General features: G+C 40.7%; 1 protein-coding gene across 3 annotated transcripts in view; it reads left to right on the forward strand.

Moving 5' to 3' along the window:
• unc5db (unc-5 netrin receptor Db) overlaps positions 1–21006 on the forward strand; it is a 208455-nt gene extending 187449 nt beyond the window's left edge. For 2 of the 3 annotated variants that reach the window (XM_068703346.1, XM_068703347.1), the window contains 4 exons: positions 3816–3965; positions 6837–7001; positions 9594–9772; positions 13018–13587. In XM_068703346.1, coding sequence (XP_068559447.1) covers positions 3816–3965; positions 6837–7001; positions 9594–9772; positions 13018–13279 — 756 coding nt within the window. In that variant the 3' untranslated portion in view covers positions 13280–13587. Of the gene's footprint in view, positions 1–3815; positions 3966–6836; positions 7002–9593; positions 9773–13017; positions 13588–16114 lie in introns of those variants that run through there. The other variant, XR_011102151.1, reaches the window with a different exon arrangement.

The raw sequence follows: 21006 nt of genomic DNA on the forward strand, positions 1-21006 counted from the left end.
ACTTTTTTAAAAGCATTGAGATCTCATAAGTGAACACCAAGCCTCCCGTCCTCCCTGGAGAGACTAGACTAACAGAAATCTGAGCCGAGTTGAACAGAGCACGGCGAGCCTCATGACTGACTCTACCTTCCCGACCGCCTCTCTGTCATGACGCAGCCGTCAGCGGCAGCTGGCTTTAAAATGCATTCTGGATTTGGTTTATGAATTTCCAGCCTGCCGAGCAGATGCCAGACTTTTGCGGGTCCCTTGGGCTCCTGTCTGTTAGCACCGCTTCTCTGCTGTGTGTTTTCCAAGCTCGGGCACAATCGCAGCCTGGGTTCTGGATCAACAGGAAGCCTGATGCAACACAAACATTTGTGTGAGGGAGGCATTTTCTTCAGCTGAGACCAAGGAAGGGTTACGACTGGCAGCTTCCGGATATTTTCTCTGATATTGCGCAATGCAATGCTGCTGTCCCTTCTAAAAGAGTACCTCCCCAACAAGTAACACTTTCTGGATAATTAAATCAAAACTGATGCCCTTTCTGTTATATTTCATCAGTTAATTAACATAAACACATTCAGGTGAAGTAAGGATCCTAAAACAACACCTTTTGATTTAGTGTGATTTGTTTTGTGTGTTTGCTGTAACAAGAACTTCAGGAAAGGTCTTGTTACTTAGGAATGGGCCGAAATTATTCCCCACCACCAGCAAGTCACAGCAATCAGTACTGGAGACTAGATAAAAGCTTCCTACCTGAAAATACCATCCATATTAGTATTCGGCTGGCAGACGTTATCTTCCACTTTAAATCCTACCAGAAAGTACTGTTCACCTCAACCTTTAGCTTTTAGCCTTGGCAAAGGATCATTTCTAAGTCCTGAATTCTAACATCAATAACAACAACAAAAAGGATTTTAAAATGATGAACACAAAGGTCTTCACATTTTGTGTTTCCACTATTCTACCGGTTGGATATCTAATTTTTGACATTGCAACATTCAGTTAGCTGTAAAACATCATGTGCCATGTGTCCAACAGCAGATAAGGAACGGTCTCCAGAAAACTCAAAAACTGGCAACATGCAGCCTGGTCTCCTAAAATTTACGTTTCCATAAAACAAAACTGCATTGTCAATTTTTCGAGGGAAACGTATTCTCTCACGGATTATGTTTTTTTCATGTATCACAAATACCTTTCTAATCAAACTCCACTGAAGGAGGAGGTGGGGGTAGATGGATGGAGCGGTCAAACAAATACTATTCATGTCCCATGTGAAACAAAAAGATAATTATGACTTAGTCTAACATTGCGTTAAACATTTAAAAAGTAACCTAACAAATATACTTATTTTAAGCAAAACCCCGTATTATTAAACATAACCAAGTAGGTTGTTTGCTTAAATATAACCTTGTTTTGTTGTGTTTTTATATCAATTCCCAACATTAACCACGTGTTTAAAACAGCGACTGTAATCTGGGAGGAAATATGTATCCCTCGAAACGTAATTGAGAATGCAGTTTAGTTGTGTTGGAACGTAGTTTTTAGGAGCAGGTATCACTAACGAAGCAACATGATTGCTTCGTAAAGAAATGCAGCTTTGTCTGGAAGGTCATCTGCTAACAGTTCTAAATTATATCTATATGCTACATGGGAAAATATGAATAAAAACAACTAGAAAGTACACTCCACCTGCGCCAGGACACAGTCTGAGAGTTGCAATGTGATAGTTTCTGACACATTTTTCTCTACTGTAAATTCCCAAGTTTTCTTTTATGCTATTTTAAATATTCATCATCATGGAAACACTGGAGGCTCCTCGATGATACTGTAGATACCACATGTCTGTTTTGGCCATTAGTTGTAATTTCTCTGAGTGTGTTTCATGTCAGTTTGCCGTGACAGATGGCTCTGAATACTACGACACCCTTGTGGCTCAGCACACAGTCATTGCAATTAAATGTACAGACTAAACTGCGTTGTGGGTGGAAGTAAACACAATGCCATTACTGCAGTGGCATCATTTCCCTTTTAAACTGCTTTTTAACAGCTCTTGCTTATAAATATGTCCAGAATGACCTGTAACATAGTCATCAAAATGCCATTAAAGTGAAGGTAGTTATTTTTAAAAACAACACGGAAATTTACAGAATGGATTGCAGCCACTGAAAGCACCACCAATTGCGCATCACTTGCAACCGCTATGTGCCCCGTCTTAAGGTCCGATTGACAAAAAAGATATTGTGCTGATTACATACAGGCCCATAAAGTTTTGCACATTTTTGCATCTGATTGCAATTATCCATGTGGGAAATTAGAGATGTTGCCTTTGCACCGAGAACACAGTAGGCAGAACAATGGCAGAGAGAAAAATAAACATGGAATGTTCGGTCCACAAGCTTCCACCAACGAGGTGTAGAGGCGTTCCTCAAAACTTCAGTTCAGGAATTTAAAAGTGACAGATAAAAAACATATTTGGGATTTAATATGCCATGATCACTGGATAGTCTGAGTGTGACACTCCTTACAGATACGCTTCAGGAGTTTGCCGAAAAAACAATAAAGATTGGTTGACAGCTCATTCCTCCCCCACTCAGTGAACATAGTCAGTCCAGAGAGACACAGCCACGAGAGTATTATAGAAATATCAGTAACTTGCTTCAAGAGAGGTCTGCAGAAAAAGTAGCTAGATGTGTCACTAAAGGGCTTTTAAAAGTCCCATAACTGGCGAGAAAGTTGCTGAGGTGGCAGTTGCCTAACATTATCTTTGCAGAAAATTAACATAGCTTTTACTTTTGGAACTCCCAAAATTACTCCAACAACTGGATTTCTCATTCTTGGCTGACATCGCAACACTCCCTTAGCTGTAAAACATCAATCGTGTGTGTGGTGTGTCACACAGCAGATCAGCAACAATCACAATCTCCACAAAACTTCAATCACGGCATCTTGACTGCTTGAAATGAGATCAAACGAGGGGGACTGTTATCCAAGCTAGCTACGCCGCAACATGATACGCGGTGAAACCGACGGAATGTCCAACCGACAGAGGGGAACGCCATTTACAGGTTCCCCGTCTGTTATTTCTTTTTCAAGTCTTCCATCTGCACAGTTGATTGTTGTCACACCTACAGCGATAACAATATTCAATATGACACAGGCACTGCAAACACAAGTGTGATAAAAGTGCATACACACACTCAACCACACACGCACGCATAACCAAGCTTCTGCACGCATGGACACTTATTCAGAATCAATCAGCATGGCCTGGCATTAGTCACAGCTCTGTTCCCCATCTTTTCCCTTTGTGATTGAGATGGCTAAGGATAGACGGGCCAGACGCAGAACCATCCCACCGGGACACTGAACAATGATGACAGATGAATACCTGCAAGCGACAATCAAAGTGCTCTTTCATCATCGCAAATTCAATTTGGGAGATGGACACCCAACCCCCCCCAGCCCCCCCCCCCCCCCCCCCCCAACCAACGCATGCATTTCCCCAGCATTAAATTCGAGCTTCAATCTGTCACGTTGAGGCAGCTAATGTGAGCGTGAGTTGTATGATTTGTTCAGTGGAGACTCAACGGCCTTTCTTGGCGGCCTGTTTTCTGTGTTAATATTTGTGATAAGTCAATTAGTGGATGTGACAGAGGAAATGATTTGCCACAGGTGTTTCTGCTGATATGCAAAAGTAGTACACATTCTCTCACATTCATCACGTTTCTCTTTTTTGCTTTTTTTTCTATACTGTCTTTTATACAATCTCTTATCCCCTCTTTCTTTGTGACCCCTTAACTTCCATTATATCCCTTCTTTCTTTTCCTTTCCAGGGAGTGGTGGCCGCAGAGAAGACCAGAGGGGGTCAGCTCCTCGAGGAGCCAAAGATGTTGCCTTTCCGAGCGAACACCTTCAGCCTCCAGGTGTCCATCCAAGATGTTCCCCAGTTCCTGTGGAGCATCAAACCCTTTACCACATGTCAGGTAGCCACGGCAGCAGCAACAACTGCAGCAAGATATTAAATGCAAACATAGATCTGGTACTGAAGTGCTATTTTGTAAGAAAGGGGTGTGTTTGGGCTTGTTAGTTAGAGATTCTCTCTCTGTGTTGTGGGACGTTTATCTGGTACCACTCTAAATGACACTAATTTTAACTTCCCAATGCACCATCCCTTTTCAGTAGAAACAGGCAGTATACTAGCTCTTATTTGAGTACAAATAGACACTAACATAATTTTCAGTTAAATATATCATAATATTTTAATTGGTAATGAAACAGTCACAATGTATTACTGATGCTTCTGTTTGACCTACATAAGCAAACAAGACCAACAAGATTGGCTATTTCTATGTAGTTCTTAATGTCACTGGGTCTGATTTTCATGGTAGCTCTGACTGTTTGATGGAGTAGCAGCAGGGTGTGGTTCAATAGGCCCTCTTCAACTGGTATGCAATATGTCTATTTCATTTATAAAGATAATTTGTGAGACGTGGTTTTACGTCAATGAATGAGCTAAATTTACGTCGGTGGCTAAAACAAAACTATAGCAAAGGCTTTTGTAATTGTATGTGTTGCATTTGTTGAGCAAAGCAAGCACCGCAAAGCGTTGACCAGGCAGCACAGTACAACAGCAGTTTGTATAAAGTGGAGGAGAGTGGAATATTATATTAATATATAATATACAATATCAGGCTTTGCACTTCCAGTTTGTAGAGTGTAACTTCGTCACTCATTAATGCTACATAGTCACAAATAGAAGAAAAAGAAGTTGCATCTTTCTTCTACTCGCTTCCAATACAATAAACGTGCTGGACAGATCAAGATCTTTAAGACATTTGATACTGATGGTTTTGCTTGTGCTTGTTTTGACTTGGTTGAGCTGAACTTGTTAATGTTAAGTGATGCTAAGCTACAGCCCGGCTAGGTTCATGAAACAACCTTCAAACAGTGTTTGGCTGTAATGTTTGTCCCCCATTGTTGTTACATAGGCTCCTACAGAGAAGACAAGTCAAGTCAACTCTGGCTTGATGAAAATGATTCTCTTCGGCTCATGACATTTATCTGGTTTTGATTCGCTTTATATGTCTATTTGTCTGCACCTTTTTGCGCTTGAAAGCTGCTCTTTTAGCGTGCATCCTGCCATCACCCACATTTCCCTCCTGAGGATCAGAAGGACAGACGTGACTTGAGAGTAATGGCTTTGTGTTTGTTTTGCTTGCAGGAGCATTAAGATGCAAACAGATAGATTGAAGTCATTGAATGCACCGCGGCAGTCGGTGAATGCTGTTTTGTACCTTGTTGTTGCCATTTGCAGAGCAGCTGTTGTTGCTTAAAGACCTGGATGCAGGGTGAAAGCTCTGTTTCAAAGACACCCACCCTCTCTGCGGCCTTATTTATGAGGGACTTGGGATGGCAGGCAGGCACCGCGGACCTGCTTGGGCGAAGCAGGTGTAGAATAATAGCCGAGCGTCGCGCCATACACCAAGTCAGCTTTTAGTGCTAAAGAGCATCCGAGCTTTCCATGTCCATCACCCCTCACCCTCACCCCCCTCCTCCCCCTCCTTCTCCGCTTCTTACGCCACCGCTTCCAGACTACATTATCTGCACTGGGCAGCCGAGATCAAAGCCACAAGGGGTTAAGTCATCACCAGGCACACCGGCAAACCGCTTTTAATGCCGCCGCCTTCACTAAGAATCGTTTACAGGTCACTTTTGATATGGCAGAGACGGAGTCTTGCAGAGGTCAAGGACGTTCCACCATAGATGCCCGTTCATTGGAAATTAATTATACATCAAAGGCAATCTTTTTCCCTGTTGCCCGTATTACCACATATATCGCTTACACTACTTAGCCTGAAAGCTGCTTCTGCCATCAGAGTTACTGTACAAGGGAATCAGGCTGTATTTGTGAATGGCTTTCTTCTTCCTCATCAACAATAGTTATTTTCCATGCATAGCATTTATCAAGCCATGGAACCACTGAGACTTCAAAGCCAACTTTAATCTTGCCGTGTGTGCATGTGGCAGTGTGGTCACATGTGGAACAGGGAGCTGAGGTCATTTACAGCACATGTAGAATGTGTCATTCCTGCTTGCGGAGGCAACATTTCACCTCTACTGCTGGTTCCATACAATCGTCATCAGTTGTAAAGAAACGACTAACTAACAGGGCTGCAAGGTGGTAAAGTCACTAGCACCGTCGCCTCACAGCAAGAGGGCCCCGGGTTCGATGGACGCTCCTCGCATGTTCTCCCTGTGGCAGAGTGGTTCTCACTGGTTTCACCGTCCTCCCACAGTCCAAATACATGCAGCTTAGGTTCAGTGATGATTCTAAATTGCCTGTAGGTGTGAATGTGAGCGTGTATGTCAGCAACCCTGAATAGGAATAGGTTACGGATAATGGATAATGGGTACTAACTAACAGCAGGACAATAATACGCAATATTTGTCTGTTATGATTTGTTTTTTAAGTTTGTTTGTTGTCTTAAATCCAAAGGGCAGAAACGAGAAAAGAACAAATTGTATTTTAATTTCGTCCTCCCCATGAAGGGGTCCGGCGCTGGTGTTTGCTTTGGCTGAATGCTAATTGCTACAGCTAGCCACCAATTGAAGGTCGGTCCCCCGGAGCCGCCGCCCATCCTCCTCCTGGCGAAGTGGTGTGCTGGTGGCGGGGTGGATGAAACGAAAATATGAGTAGTTTTCTGCCACTTTGGATTCAAGCCAATAAACAAACTAACAAAGGTGCGAGTGGTATTACAAGACGGGAACGCCCGTGGCTAGCTGGTTAGCATGCTCATATCTATCTCTGCAACACAGTTTCCGATGTCCCCTCTTTCTTCCTTCTGCCTCCTCAGGAGTTCTCCTTCCCTCAAGTGTGGTGCAGCAACCAGCAGCCCCTGCACTGTGCCTTCTCTCTGGAGAGATACAGCCCTGCCACCGCCCAGCTCTCCTGCAAAATCAGCGTGCGCCAGGTCAAAGGCCAAGAGCAGATTCTGCAGGTCTACACGGCTGTGGCCGAGGTGAGGCTCCGGAACTGCGGGAGAGAGGGGATGGGGGGGGGAGGCGTTTGGCTTTCTCACTCAACCTTTATATAACCTTCCAGGAGTGTGTCCACTGACAAGCAGGGGCCAGCTCTCCTGAGCTTGCATTGTGTATTAATAGAGCAAGGAGGACACTCTTACTTTCTCTCTCTTTCTTCACAGATTTATGCTAAACACAGACCACAGAGATCCAGCTGTTCACCACGTTTTACCGCACATATTTTTTTAACCTTTATTTGTCCAGGGAGCTCCAGGCACATAGCCCGCATCGCATTCACATGCATTAACACCGGGGAGCCAACGGTCTCCCGTCAGCCGCTGAGCAGCTCCACTGGAGCAGCTAGGAGGTAGAAATCCTCACTCAAGAGCACCTTGACAGCAGTTGTTAAGCCAGAAGAGAGTGTTACTCATTGATTTTACCCAACTGCTTTTTTCATAAGCAGTCGCAAACATGCTTGTCACACCTCAAGGCCACCAAAACTCACGGATACTGCAGTCAGACGCAGGTGAAATATGATTTGTAATTACTTTTTTTTACGGGTTTTTTTAATCCGACCCTCGTGATTAGTTTGGGTTTGACGGATAGGTGGAAAAAATAAAAGCGTTTATAGGAGCTGTGAGTAGAATACAAATCATCACTCCCACACACACTAAACACACAAACAGTAAACACACGTGACTGTTTTGACGAGGGTCCACACTGTTTTACATTGTGGGTCGCCAAGTTGGATCAATAACATTTTCATGCAGAGCCACCAACACAGAGGTTTTAGAGGTGCTCCACATCAACACGAGCCATTAAGTTTCTATCACAGCACACATTTTAGCCAGATTTCTAGAAAATTGGCAAATGAAAATGCAAATTGTCACACTGGTTAATGATGGCTACCATTATGTAAACAATAGGAGTTGGTTCATCGTGATTCAGGTATCATTAAGAAACGTTGAGACATGTTACAGTCCGCAGAGACCTGATGCTTTCTCAGTACACTTTGCACTTTTTCATCGCAGCCAAGCGTAAGATGTTTTTGGCTTTGTGTGGACCATGTGCAGAGGGTACGGCCACTCAACCCTGACACAGAAGATGTTTTATTTTACTGGCAGACAATGAAGAAATCCCCAGCTGACTTCATGTGTTTCCTGTTTCACTTCCATCTCCAGCCCGCTGTTCAGCTGTGGCCGGGGTTTTTTTGTCTGCCAGTGAAATAAGAATTAAAAGGAACATCAGGAGGTGACGTATATGCTTGAGCTATCTGGTGTGTGTACTCAAACTGCTGGTGGTGGAGTTGGATGTGCGCTGGGATATCTGCTGGACTGTGAGACAAAACAGGAAGAGGGCACTCGAGAGTCAATGATGGAATGTTGAAGAGCCAGATGGAAAAGTCACTGCCAGCATAAACACATCAGACAGTGTGAAAAAGAAAAGTAATACTCCACCCCAGGTCCTGAGCACCAAACACATAATCGCCTGAAGGCTTGAAAGGTGGTCTTGAAGGGACAATTCAGGATAACCACCGCTTCACCTGGCTGTATCTTAAATAAGGTGCCTTAAGGGACAGAAAGCTAAAATGTGTTTCCTCCAGAAATCTTTTCTTTTTAAGATTATTTTTGTGTGAGTTGCCAAGTGTTGGAGATATCGGCCGGAGTGAATATGCATGGTGATATGGTGGGTGGGTTTAGTTAAGTAGTTAGAAAATAGTGAAACTGCTCACAACAAGTTCTGTGGATTATCTTGAGTAACCGGGTTATGATTTCTGTAAAGAGACATTGCTGCTGAGTTTTGCAAATGTGTTGTGATGGCGCTTTGAGCACCACAAACAGATTGCCCTCTTGTTCCATTATATTAGAGGGGTAGACATCTCCATGGCCTATATCTCCAACATTCGGCAGGTCCTACCAAAACAATCTGGATTGATTAATAGCGCTCCAGGTAAGAGGAAAAATATGTATTATTGATTTTGGGGTTGAATAGTCTCTTTAAAATTTGTAGTTTTCTTCTTTGTAGAAGTAGAACAAATGAGTCAACTTGGATTCGTATTGATCACGGTAGTAGAGTTTGATATTTACAAAATGATTAAATACTGTTATGGGTGCATTTGAAGTTATGTTGATTGTAGAGGAAGTAGGTGTCTGGGAGCCAATCAGTGAATAATAACAGAGATTTAGACAAACAAACAAGCTTTCTAGCCAATGAGTGAGCTGGTTTAGAGTGTTCCTGACCTATGGAAGAGGAGGAGGCGGCGTTCTGATGTGCGCAAACCAACCTTGTTGGAATCCATTGTAACTGGTCTGAATTTAAACTGACGACAGCCTGTCATGACCCAAAGGAACCAACTCCAAACATTTAAAGCCACAAGGTTAAGAGTTTGATAATCAAAAGATAATCTGTTAACACTCTATGCACTAATGTTTTAAAATGTTATCTTTCCTGAATTGTCCTGACCCAATAAACTCTGTCCATCTGGCTCTCCAAGCCGGTTACAATAAGCACAAAACCACATTTGCAAAAATCCTATCTGACCCCGGTCTAATTCGAGCCTGTGTCTGTTCTGTTCTGTTCTGTTCCTCCAGACTGAAAAAGAGTCCGTTCCATTTTTTATGCAGACAGACTGCACCATCACGTCCCAGACGGGGCCCAAGGCCTTCAAAATCCCCTCGTCCATCCGCCAGAGGATCTGTGCCACCTTCGACACTGCCAACGCCAAGGGCAAGGACTGGCAACTCTTAGCGCAGAAACTCCACTTAGATCGGTGAGCATGTGAAGTGCATCCTCTCTGAGATGGCATGGTGTCTGCATCTTTTCTCTCCGGAGTTGGCCTCGCCGCCAACGAGTATGATCGTTGGCTGCGAGCGCCATTAACCTCATGACTGTGGCTTTACATGGAGATGTACTTCATGTTGTGTGAGGAGACAGAACCGGTAATTTATTCTACAGCACATAGTGATTGTGTTATCTTTTGAATGCTTACAGTATGTGCATTGTGGTTTTATGCTGGGCCTCATAACACGATATCCTTCAAAGGAATAATGTGTTTTATCAAATGCATCTTTAGCATTTCTGTCAAGGTCTGTCGAACATATATTGTTCATCACTTGTTTGTCCTTTTTTATCAAATTAGAATATGCATTAATGATGAGAAGCTAATATTTACTCAATCCAGTTGTTGTGTTTGCTTGGTCTCATCCTGTGGCAGCTGTAATCTCCTGTTAAGTGCATGATTCATGAAACGCTGGTATCTAAGAGTCCTTCGGGATTCCAAATTATCCAGATAAGCCTTTCTCTCCAAGTTGGGCGGCTTTGACCAATGGCTGCAGCCTTTTATGTTGCTTGTTGTTTCTCCTCTTGCGCGGCATCATGGAGCAGCAGTGAAACACTGCCCCCAGCTGGATCCAGCACCACATGATACATTGCATCAGGCGTAGCAACAAGCTCTCCGTCTTTAATTTGGCAGCACCTGATAATTAAATCCGAACCAGACTGTGTTTGCCAATAATTACCCCTCATTTGTGATGCTGATTTATTCTCTATTTTTTTGATAGTCTTAAAAGGTCATACCTTTTGTTTTGTCTACATGTAGAATCAGATGGTTGTGTTGACTGCACCAAGACAATTTGTGTTAAATCATTTTTTAGTTACAAATATTTTAAATTTTAGGTTATGTTTTTATACAGTGTATTCTCGAGCTATACTTTCAAATAGATATAATTATAATATGTTGTATTTATTTTATAGTATTATTTCACTTTCTGCGTGAAGTAACATAACACTAATTTGCAATAATACCATTTACAGCATGTAATTGTAATTTGTGGTATTTAAAAATCTAATCACATCTAGTCTAAATCATTCAAAGCTTCCACAGCAACATCTCTGAAGATAGACACATTGAGGTTGGGTTGGTGGATGGATGAACTTTAATAATCCCAATTTGGAGAATTATTGTGTTATCAAAGCTGTACCTAAGAACAGTCAATATACATATCAACACTAGAGATATATATCTTTAGAATACAGGATATAAAGAATATATAAGAATACACTATAAATATACCACACTATTACTAACGTATCAAATTTAAACCAGGCAGCAACCTCCGGGTCTGAAAATGCCCTAAACCTGCATTCATTTTAATGTCCACCAGGGGGCGACTCCTCTGGTTGTATAGAAGTCTATGAGAAAATGACTCTACTTCTCTCTTGATTTATTACCTCAGTAAACATTGTAAACATGAGTTTATGGTCTCAATCTCTAGTTTCAAGTCTTCTTCAATACAGCATGATGTTCATTTAGTACATTATGGTCCATTTAGAGTCAAACAGACCATAAAGCAGGGTATGTGGTTAGGGCTTCCTTGTGATTGGCAGGCCGCTAGCACAGTGTCTGGGAGATGTCAGGTTGTTTTCGTCTTATAACTTTAACCCTTTCACCGTGTGTTTTTATTTCACGAAAGTTAGTTGTGACTATTTTGGTTGCCTATAAATGCCTTAGCATTCAGTTGCACTTTACTCCCCCTTCTCGTGTCTCTTCTGGTTGGAAAAAACCAAGATGGGGATGGCCAAAAACCAAGATACCAACAGCAAAAATGCAGAACTCGAGGGTTCAAGATGGCAGCAAACAAACCAAATGGGTGCTGTCAATGTTACTACATCCAATTCTTATAAGTCTATGATATAAATGCATCAGCAAAGTGTGGACATTTGTTGCAGTTAAACAAAGATTAAATGAGGTAGAGTGAAAAGTAAAATGGTGTGCAAATGTACTATGTGCAAGGTAATTGAAGTAGCAAAACAAAGTTGAATTTAATGGTTCAGACAGAAATTATGAAGCTGAGAGTTCTTTGTCATCAGTCGGTTGGAGAAAGAGCTCCGCTGTCTGTCCAGGAGTTAGTGGAGAGGGTGGTCAGGATCATCCATAATGTATAACAGTGTGTTCAGTGTCCTCCTCTCCACCACAACTTCAAAGGAGTCTGCAGGCAATTACAGAGCCAGCCTTCTGAATCAGTTTATTAAGTCCAAGGTAGATATCGTTTATAGATACCATTTAATACCATTTGATCGTCTGTTTTTAAAAAAACACATCAATGAGCCACATTGTGTCACACATGTGCTTTCATTACCACGGTTTATTCTGACTAATCCCAGTGTCACAATATTAAAGTAACTAAACTTGATTGCTTTCCATCTCTTCTGGATTAGCTCAATATCAAATATGCAACAAAAGACGACATAAAAGAAACATGCTGAAAAATGGTAGTTAAAGCAGTAAAGGGGAACAACATCACAGTACAGTGCGAGTTGTGCCTTCTAGCTGTGAAAATGTTGTCATCCAGGGACTCATAATTTGACACATTCACAGATGTTAACCTGTAGCAGCAGCAGTACCCATATTAATTAAAATCCTACGTTTAAAATGTAGTATTTAAATCTTATGTTTCAAACCTACATGCAAATTCCCGGTCCTGTATTCTGTATTCTGGACCAGACATTGGAAGCTGTTTGCTCAATTCCTACGAACCGTCTTTCCATGCACACTTTGAAAAAAAATTATGTTGATGAACTGAAAAGTCCTCAAACCATCCCGCCTTTACACAGCTTGCACTGTGTTGTGATCTTGTTCCACTTGTTTGCTTTACATGCAAACTAACTGGGGTAATGCTTTCATTCACTGGGGAGATATTCCCTACAAATTTACAGTGCCCAGCTGTTTGAGGAAAGATTTTTTTTTTTTTAAACATATATTTAACATGAAAATTTTGCTTTAAGGACCACAGTTTGAGAACTACTGGCCTTGTTTTCTGTGCATCAAAATCACCCTCATCAACACTTTTTCTCAAAAGAAATGAGGACAATTTAAATTATTTACAGAATCAGTTTGACTCACGTCTTTCACAAGATATCTGAAGCCAATATCAAACGTGTTCCCTGTGTCCTGTCCCTGAAGCGTGACCTCTTCCTGTGCGGTTCGTTAATCCAGCTTTGTGTGCTCCTCTACAGAAACCTGGGTTATTTTGCAAAGCAGCGGAGTCCGTCAGCGGTCATACTGAGCCTGTGGGAGGCTCGCCACCAGGACACCGCTGACCTTGACTCCCTAGCCAGCGCCCTCGAGGAGATCGGCAAGATCCACTCCAAAAGCTCCCCCAAGGACCGGGATGAGCCGGAGTCCGACTTCAATCACATAGAGGCGGGCGGCGTGTGCGGAACGGCCACGCTAACAAATCAGACGACAGAGGACTCTGCTCCTGAATATACGGGCTGAGAGAAGAGAGAGAGAGAGAGAGTGAAAACTGACAAACTGAGGCATATATCTGCGAAGGCACACGGCCGGTGATGGACGACACACTGTGGCCGTGCGCCGGAAGGTCAAGAGGTTGTGAGTAGACGGCGCGAGCAGTCAACATGCCGACCGAATGCCAACGGGTGGAGGTGAGGCGGTACCTGCTGTGGATCTACCCCTCTCTTTTAAGAATCTTGTCTGAGGATGGACTGTAAATCTTGTTCTGCCTTGGCCACTCCATATTAAGTTAATTTTTAATGTATTTGTTGTTTTTTTTAAGTCAAAGCTGCCCCTCCATATATATATATATATATATATATATATATATATATATATATATATATATATATATATATATATATATATATGTATATATATATATATATATATATATATATATATATATATGTATATATATATATATATGTATATATATATACATATATATATATTCATTTTCCAGCTCAGAGGGTGAGTGGGGTATTTCCCAGCCTTTAGTGCACATTACAGTATTTTCTGAATTTGTGTTAGAAAAGAGGGGAGAAGCTTTTTCTCCCTACCCCCTCCCAGTGGTCTACACGGCAGCTGGACATATTTGCATAGAAGTTCTCATATGCAAATAAGTGTGGCGTCATTTCAGAGACCCCTGATTTAATTTCCCCCCCACCCCCACCCACATCCCCATGTCAACGAATGAATGAGGACTTAAAAGCTACTTTTTTGACGTCCAATATTATATTTTTCAAAGGAAGCTGCTGATTGCTTAAATGTTGTGATTGTGAACTTTCAAAGCCAAGAATTTTGAAATTATCCCATTTTCATCTCTTAAAAAAGATTCAAAAAAATCTAGTCTGTAGGAAGTTTACACTTCTGAACGACGACCCGTGTGATCACTTCCGCAAAAAGAAAAGAAAAAAGTTAAAAAATACATTATGAGACCCAGTCTAATCTTGACCTACTATGTGTTGTAGGCTTCGGATAAAAACATGGTTGTGGTTTAATGTGGCAGAGTGAGATTTCTAACCGTGGCATCACATTTCATTACAGTTTCCTTCACCAAGCGATAGAGAGGGAGGAAGTGGTAAAACATCATTTCCTGCAACAGCGGGGAGCACATGCCGCGTCTTATCACACAAATGCCCCCATTAACACCCGTCACACGGACCTCATATCAGACCCCGACACACCCGGCTGCCTCCACCACCAACTCCCCACCCCTCAACTCCCCCACCCCCAACACACGTGCAGACACGCACATTGACATTTCATGGCCACAGAGGTCATGTGCACACCGACTGGGAGTTTGCATATTGTACAACAAACAAAAATACTGATGGTTACATATCTGTTTAAATCACAATAAACACATCTCAGTGGGAGAAGGAGGGGAAGAATGTTCTGAGCATGTGAAGCTTGAAATCTAAAAAGCAATACACATTTTGCGTCAGCCACTGAGGTAATGGTCAATGAAAAGTTTGCTGGCACGTAGTACTGACCGACATTCCGAGTTGAATCATCATGAAGGACGATACCACAGAGGTAAACAAAATCGGTTACAGTTAAGAAAAACATTCAACTTTCAACCTTAAAGGGACAGTGTGTGTGGGATTTGGATAGCATGAATACCTCTCCGCTTACTCCTTTTTGTCTAAGACAACGTTAACGTGAGCCCCCCGAATGCAAATCCGTGGAAACGCCGTCCGCCTCACTGAAAGGCCATCCATACCATAATTACACTACTTTAGGAGCGACGGAATAAGTGGCTGGTGGCACCGCGTTTCTGCACTCTGCGACTTGTGTAACCACAGTTTCACGAGCGCGTAGGAGAACTACGGTGGCCTTCGGGTCATGTAAAAAACGAAAAAGGCTCTCTCTTGAGCGCATGGCGGTGCAACACGGCGCACTCCGTGAAGAGAACCCGCTCCATATGTAGATGAAGAGCTCATGTTAAGCTAATGGAAACACGATTCTTAGTTTCGGAGTTTTACACTAACGAAATCATAGTTATGAATATTAAATTCCATTTCTGCTAATAGATCCCCCGAAATGCAACACCCTAGCCCTTTAAATCCTTCTCTGGTTTTGTTATTGTGCCCAACTGAACTAGTCAAGCTTTAGCCAGCTATTTGGGGACACTCACTGTCACTGAGGTAAGAATTTGTTTAACAGAAAACCAGAAAATACATATTCTTCCCATTTGGATTTAAACTTTTTACAAAAAATAAAAAAATACATTCAGGCACAACATCCAGCGTTCATGCTGCTGAGATGTTTACATGTTGTATCTCAAATCACAATGGATCTCTGCCTTCACTCTGCTAGAGAGATGCATTCTGGGTAAATAAGGCCACCCAAATTATGCAAGAACACATTCTCTCACTTATAAAACACTGAATTCCACGTCTGCACATGAAGTGTGTGCTACTTACAGCCTCATTTGTGACCACAGCTCTCCGTATGTTCCTCTGGGATTCGGTCACACAACATCACACAAATTTTAGGGGGAAAGTTACATTCATGAGTTTACATGTCATCGCCCACAGTAATAACAAGTTTACCTGGGGTAAAATCACGGTGTAACAGACTCCATTTGGCTGCTACCTCTACTTACTATAGACTAGCTAGACTAACGCTGTGTCTCAATTCGAATACTTCCGTTAGTACACTTCCATGTAGTACACTGTGTACGCATGATGTACTTGCGTAGTGCTTGAATTTTGACTGGGTAGTGAGGTCTCAAATCAAACATGGCTGTTATGCACTAACCGGAAAGACAATTCGCGAAATATGACTGCTTCTTCTTTTTCTTTTTAATAGCAAATTGCAATCGGAAGGAGCAGTACAGCCAACATTCGACCGTGATTGCTGCCCGCCAAAATATCTGTCAGCTTTGTTTGCTTACTTGACTTGAATTGTATTAAAACTGAATAAAAATGAACGTGATTTTAATTTTATATGCTTGTGTGTGCCCCGTTTCATGTGAGGTGGAAAATACGCTGCCATTTTTCACGAGTTTGGTGGTCCCTCCCCTTCTGATACATCATGGCAACCGTTGAGGTGTCCAGTGTTCCACACTCAACGTTTTAACCATTATGAGTGCACCATCCTGGTACTCAGAGTTCACTATATTTTACCATACTTTGTCAAAACAACCATGCACTCAAAATAGCAAACGTAAGTATGAAAGAAGACAAATTGAGACACAGAGTCATTCTATAATTTGGGGGTACATTTCAAATAAACAAAAAAGTGTAAAAGTGATGTGCTTTCTCACAAAAACAATCAATATTAAAATATATCTTCAATCTAATAGGCTGTGTTCACTAATGCAAAGCTTGACCTTAACAACTTTTAAAATATTTGAACCTTAAGTTTCAACATTAATTTGAATTAAAATCTTAAAAGAATTGAAAACCATAACACTGTGTCCAACATAGTTACCAGCCAATTAACATACTCTTTTACAATGCGCTATTATGGATAAAATATTAAAAAAAAAAAAGAATTTATTAGAAATGGCTCTGAGAAATGACCACACTTTTTTTCATCAGTTGTCCTTTGACATGCATAAAATGCACATATAACAATATCAAAATGATAAATCCACATTAATAAATACACCTGTAGAACCGACCTTAATAACAACATGACTGTGTCTTGAAGCCATTTTCTAATGTCAGTTTTAAACTGACTAAAGCTAATACACTCTCTTATACTTGTGAGGATAGCATTCCAGTGTTTTGTTGTTTTGTAGCAAAATTTGTTGAACAATGTTTTATGTAACAGTAGTTGATCCTTTGTTTTTCTTGTTTGACCATTAGCTGTTAGAACAAATTGATTAAGGGAAAGGAACTGAATCATGCGGCATCTTATAAAGTAAACAAACATTGGTCGTAAACAAGAAATCAATAGTCAAAGCTGCATATTAAGTATCTATTTTTATTCATTACTCTTGTCACTTGCTGTTTTTAATTAGAATGGACATCACTGTGTCATCTGCAAACATGTATATCTGGACATCAAAACGGACGATTGACAAATCATTAATGCTGAAAGTGGTCCTAAGATAGACCCTTGAGGTACCCCAACAGTGCAGTAGGAAGGTAGACTGATGACAGTGTGTTCTCGTGCAATGTTGTCTGTGGCCTAAATAGGATGACATCCAGTTAATTGTGTTGTTAGCTATATCATGTTGTGATAGTTTTGATAAGAGGAGCATTGGGGGAAGTCGGTGATGACAAGAAGTCAAATGCTCTAGTAAATGGAAAGCCACCGTTTTCTCCAGAACATTAGATAAGATGTTCTGTAGTTGACAGCACTTTTGTGGAGATTAATAAACTGAGATATTTATATAATTCAAAAGTTATACCTAATTTCAAAATAAACAATAAATAGATAGTTCAAACTTTATTGGTTTTAAATTATTAATTTGAGGCCAAAACCCACTTAAATGAAAACTGTGCATTGCAAAAACTGTCAATTTAGTAACATAATGACAATTTCAAGCTAAATGACAGTGTGCACAAATCTTTGTCTGATTTTATTATTGGCTTGCCCTTAATCGGTAAAATATTATATGTCTGAAGAAAATAGTTAAATACTTAAATGTGTTGCATAAAAATATTGTTATCCTCAATGGACATGAACTGTAACCCAAATTAGAGAATGGCTCATAAATGTAACGCCAGCGAAGAAGAGCAGCAGAGCAGAGGAGTTTCTTGGATTTAAATGTCGGTTACTTCCCCATAAAGCATTTTGTCATTCCAGGCGAACAGAAGACATTAGATACATGTTGACAATAAAACCAGCTGCTGGATAACATGTATGAAAAGCAGTTTTGCATAGGAAATGCTATGTTAGCTTGTTACCAGGCTGTAACAAGCAAACAGACGGAGTGCTGATGACATGACAAATGGACAACATGTGTGTAGGTTTGTGTGGTGCAACACCGTATTAGGGCCATTGTAGGTACAATTTAAAAATAATGAATTACAGAAGCAGAGGAGGGGGGTAATATTCGCAAAAAAAAACAAAAAACATTATAAAGAATATATCATAAAGAAGTTGTAAAAAGATGTGTTTTCTTGTATCCTTCAGGACCTTCATCCTTACCATAAGAACACTATTTAAGGTGCAACGACATGCAGACAGCTGCTGGTGTATCCATGTTTTTCCACAATTGTGATTTTTTTTTTTTCCTGCAAATGTACATTTTTTTCACGTAAATTTAAGACTTTAATCTAAAACGTTTTTTTTCTGCATATTACCGCCATGACTTTAAGCCCAGTAGAGCACTTTTCATTGAGGGTATACTTTACCATTTGCTGTAAACACCCAAAATGTTGGCTAGTTTTTTTGGTTTGCTGAATACTTATTAAAACAAATAAATAAAAAGAAGCAAACTTTGACTATGGCTATGACACAATGCCATTTTATTGACCTACTGTTTCACTATGACTCCTCCTTATTAAAGATAAGAAAAAATATGCCACCCCCAGTTTGTTCAGTACAGCACTGACTCTGACTCAGCACTGAGGGAGAGGGTTTTTTACGGCAAACATCAGTGAACCCTGTGGTTTGAGTATTGTGTAACTAAATTCAGGAAATAAGCTTTACTAATCAAAGTACCTGGAACCATGTACAAACACACAGTATATGAGTAATGTGGTACAAATGAAAGCTTAGGCTTGGAGCTGTATTCTCTGGCTTGATTTTTACGAAGCACCCAGCTGAGTCAATCTTTAATCCAGTCCATGGTCTATAGTGCCCACAAATCCACAGACACTGTCTACAATCTCAGTGCCGATATACTCTCAAATGTATAGAGTCAAAAGCAGTGAGCTAAAAGGAAAATATGGGACAATATGGGGTACTTTAACAAAATCAGTGACCAATTCTTCATCTTGAAATTAGTACCTCCAACCACAACTGAGTTAGAGAATTGATTTAGTTAACCTGAATAAACATACGTACGATCCCTGCAGTCAGCTCAACAAAGTCAACTCACAATTCCTTGTCAACAAACCCAATTCTTTCTGTTCTACTGTATATTCTGTTGGCTTTTTTAAGGTGAGAGAGCTGTGCTGTATGTATTTTGAATGTGTCCCTCAGCAGTTTTTATCAGGAATGGTATGGTGACTTTGAATACATCACTGAGTGTCTGACCTGACACGTGTATGGCTTCACCCCGCCACGATAAATAACTGCTTTTATTTCACTGCATTTCTGATCAAATTACATTCATCTTTTAAATAATTTGAGCTGGTAAGGGAGGAATGTGAAGGGTATTCTTTTTTTTATCTCAACAATATGATTATTTCCTTAATTGTGACTATATGGATTTTCTTTTTAATTCCTGCAAGCAAAGAGTGTCAAAAATGGATATTTTGGCTTTTGTAACGCTTAGTTATGTTACACCTAGAGCATTCTGTCTGTGCAGTACACCCCATGCAGCCCGTTCTCTCTCCCAAGTCGTCAAATACAGCAGCTTGGTGATTACCCTATGAGTCTCTGACGCTCTATGTGGCCGTAGTTGTGGCGAGAGTAAGAGCGTGAAGAGGTTGGGCTGGACGGATGATACTTTAGGACTTTCAACCATGAGGCTGTTTCTGTATTGTGGGAAACTAAAAGACAATGTTAGACCAGAGTTTCGTAACATTACGTAACTTACGTCACCTATATAGTGTAGTCTACTTAATTAGGTAACAAACTTATTTATTTTCACCCAAAATATGATCTTTTTTTATTTTGAAAAGCCTGTATGCATAAAATTATGGGTGCACAATAGATATTAGGCCCAATAAATTCTGGTCGGTACCGATAAATTCCTTGAACAAGAATCATGTATTATTCTGAGGATTGCATTATAGATGATAAATTACCGGCTGATAATATGAAGACAAACTGCTTTCATTGACTCAACATGCCACTCTCACTACATTAGAGCAATTCTCACCCTCAGGTGTGCATAGTAAACAACTGGTGATGAACTTATAAACTAAGATACAGAAATGTTGAATCCTTATGAATTCTTATTGGTATCGGCCCTTCGTAACGACCGGAAACAAGGGGCACCGAGAGCGTCTTAGTTCGATGCTTAGGGTCACTGACCAAGAGTTGGTACTCGACGAGTTGGGAACGAGAACAAGCATCACAGTTAACAAGCACCTTCATTCTGGATGTGTTTCAGCTTTGTCCACTGTAGCTCATAAACGTGTTGAAACCCAGCTTTTTGAAAGTGAGCTCATACACACACAAACGAACGTATTCTCACTATGTATAATGCTTTGGTGTAAGACTAACCCTGTTTCATGAGATTCACTGTCCATGACTTTCTGTCACCTGAGTTAGTCGGCCCCATGCTCTGTTTTGCTTTACGCATGGCCTTCGGCTTCATATCACTATTCTTGTGCCTTGTTTAACTACTGTAAATGGTGAATGTTGTAAAGTACAGATGCGGATGAAAAAAAACAAAAAACAAATGAATCATACTGACATACATTTAAAGGTATTAGTTGAAAAAGTATTTAAGATTATAATATTGAATAGGCTGCAGAGCTTTTTTAGTGCTGAACATCTATGTTTGGTAATGCCAGGCAGCTTTGTGGTATATTGTATCTATAATTATGGAAATTTTGGATGTTTTCTGTACAGTAGAATTTGCAAATGTATATGCAGTCTTTTGGAAATAAATGTACAGTTGAAAGATC

The sequence above is a fragment of the Cebidichthys violaceus genome, unplaced genomic scaffold (genome assembly GCF_023349555.1).
Source record: "Cebidichthys violaceus isolate CVI_PGR_0920_01 unplaced genomic scaffold, fCebVio1.0.p SCAF_9, whole genome shotgun sequence".
Lineage (NCBI taxonomy): Eukaryota > Metazoa > Chordata > Actinopteri > Perciformes > Stichaeidae > Cebidichthys > Cebidichthys violaceus.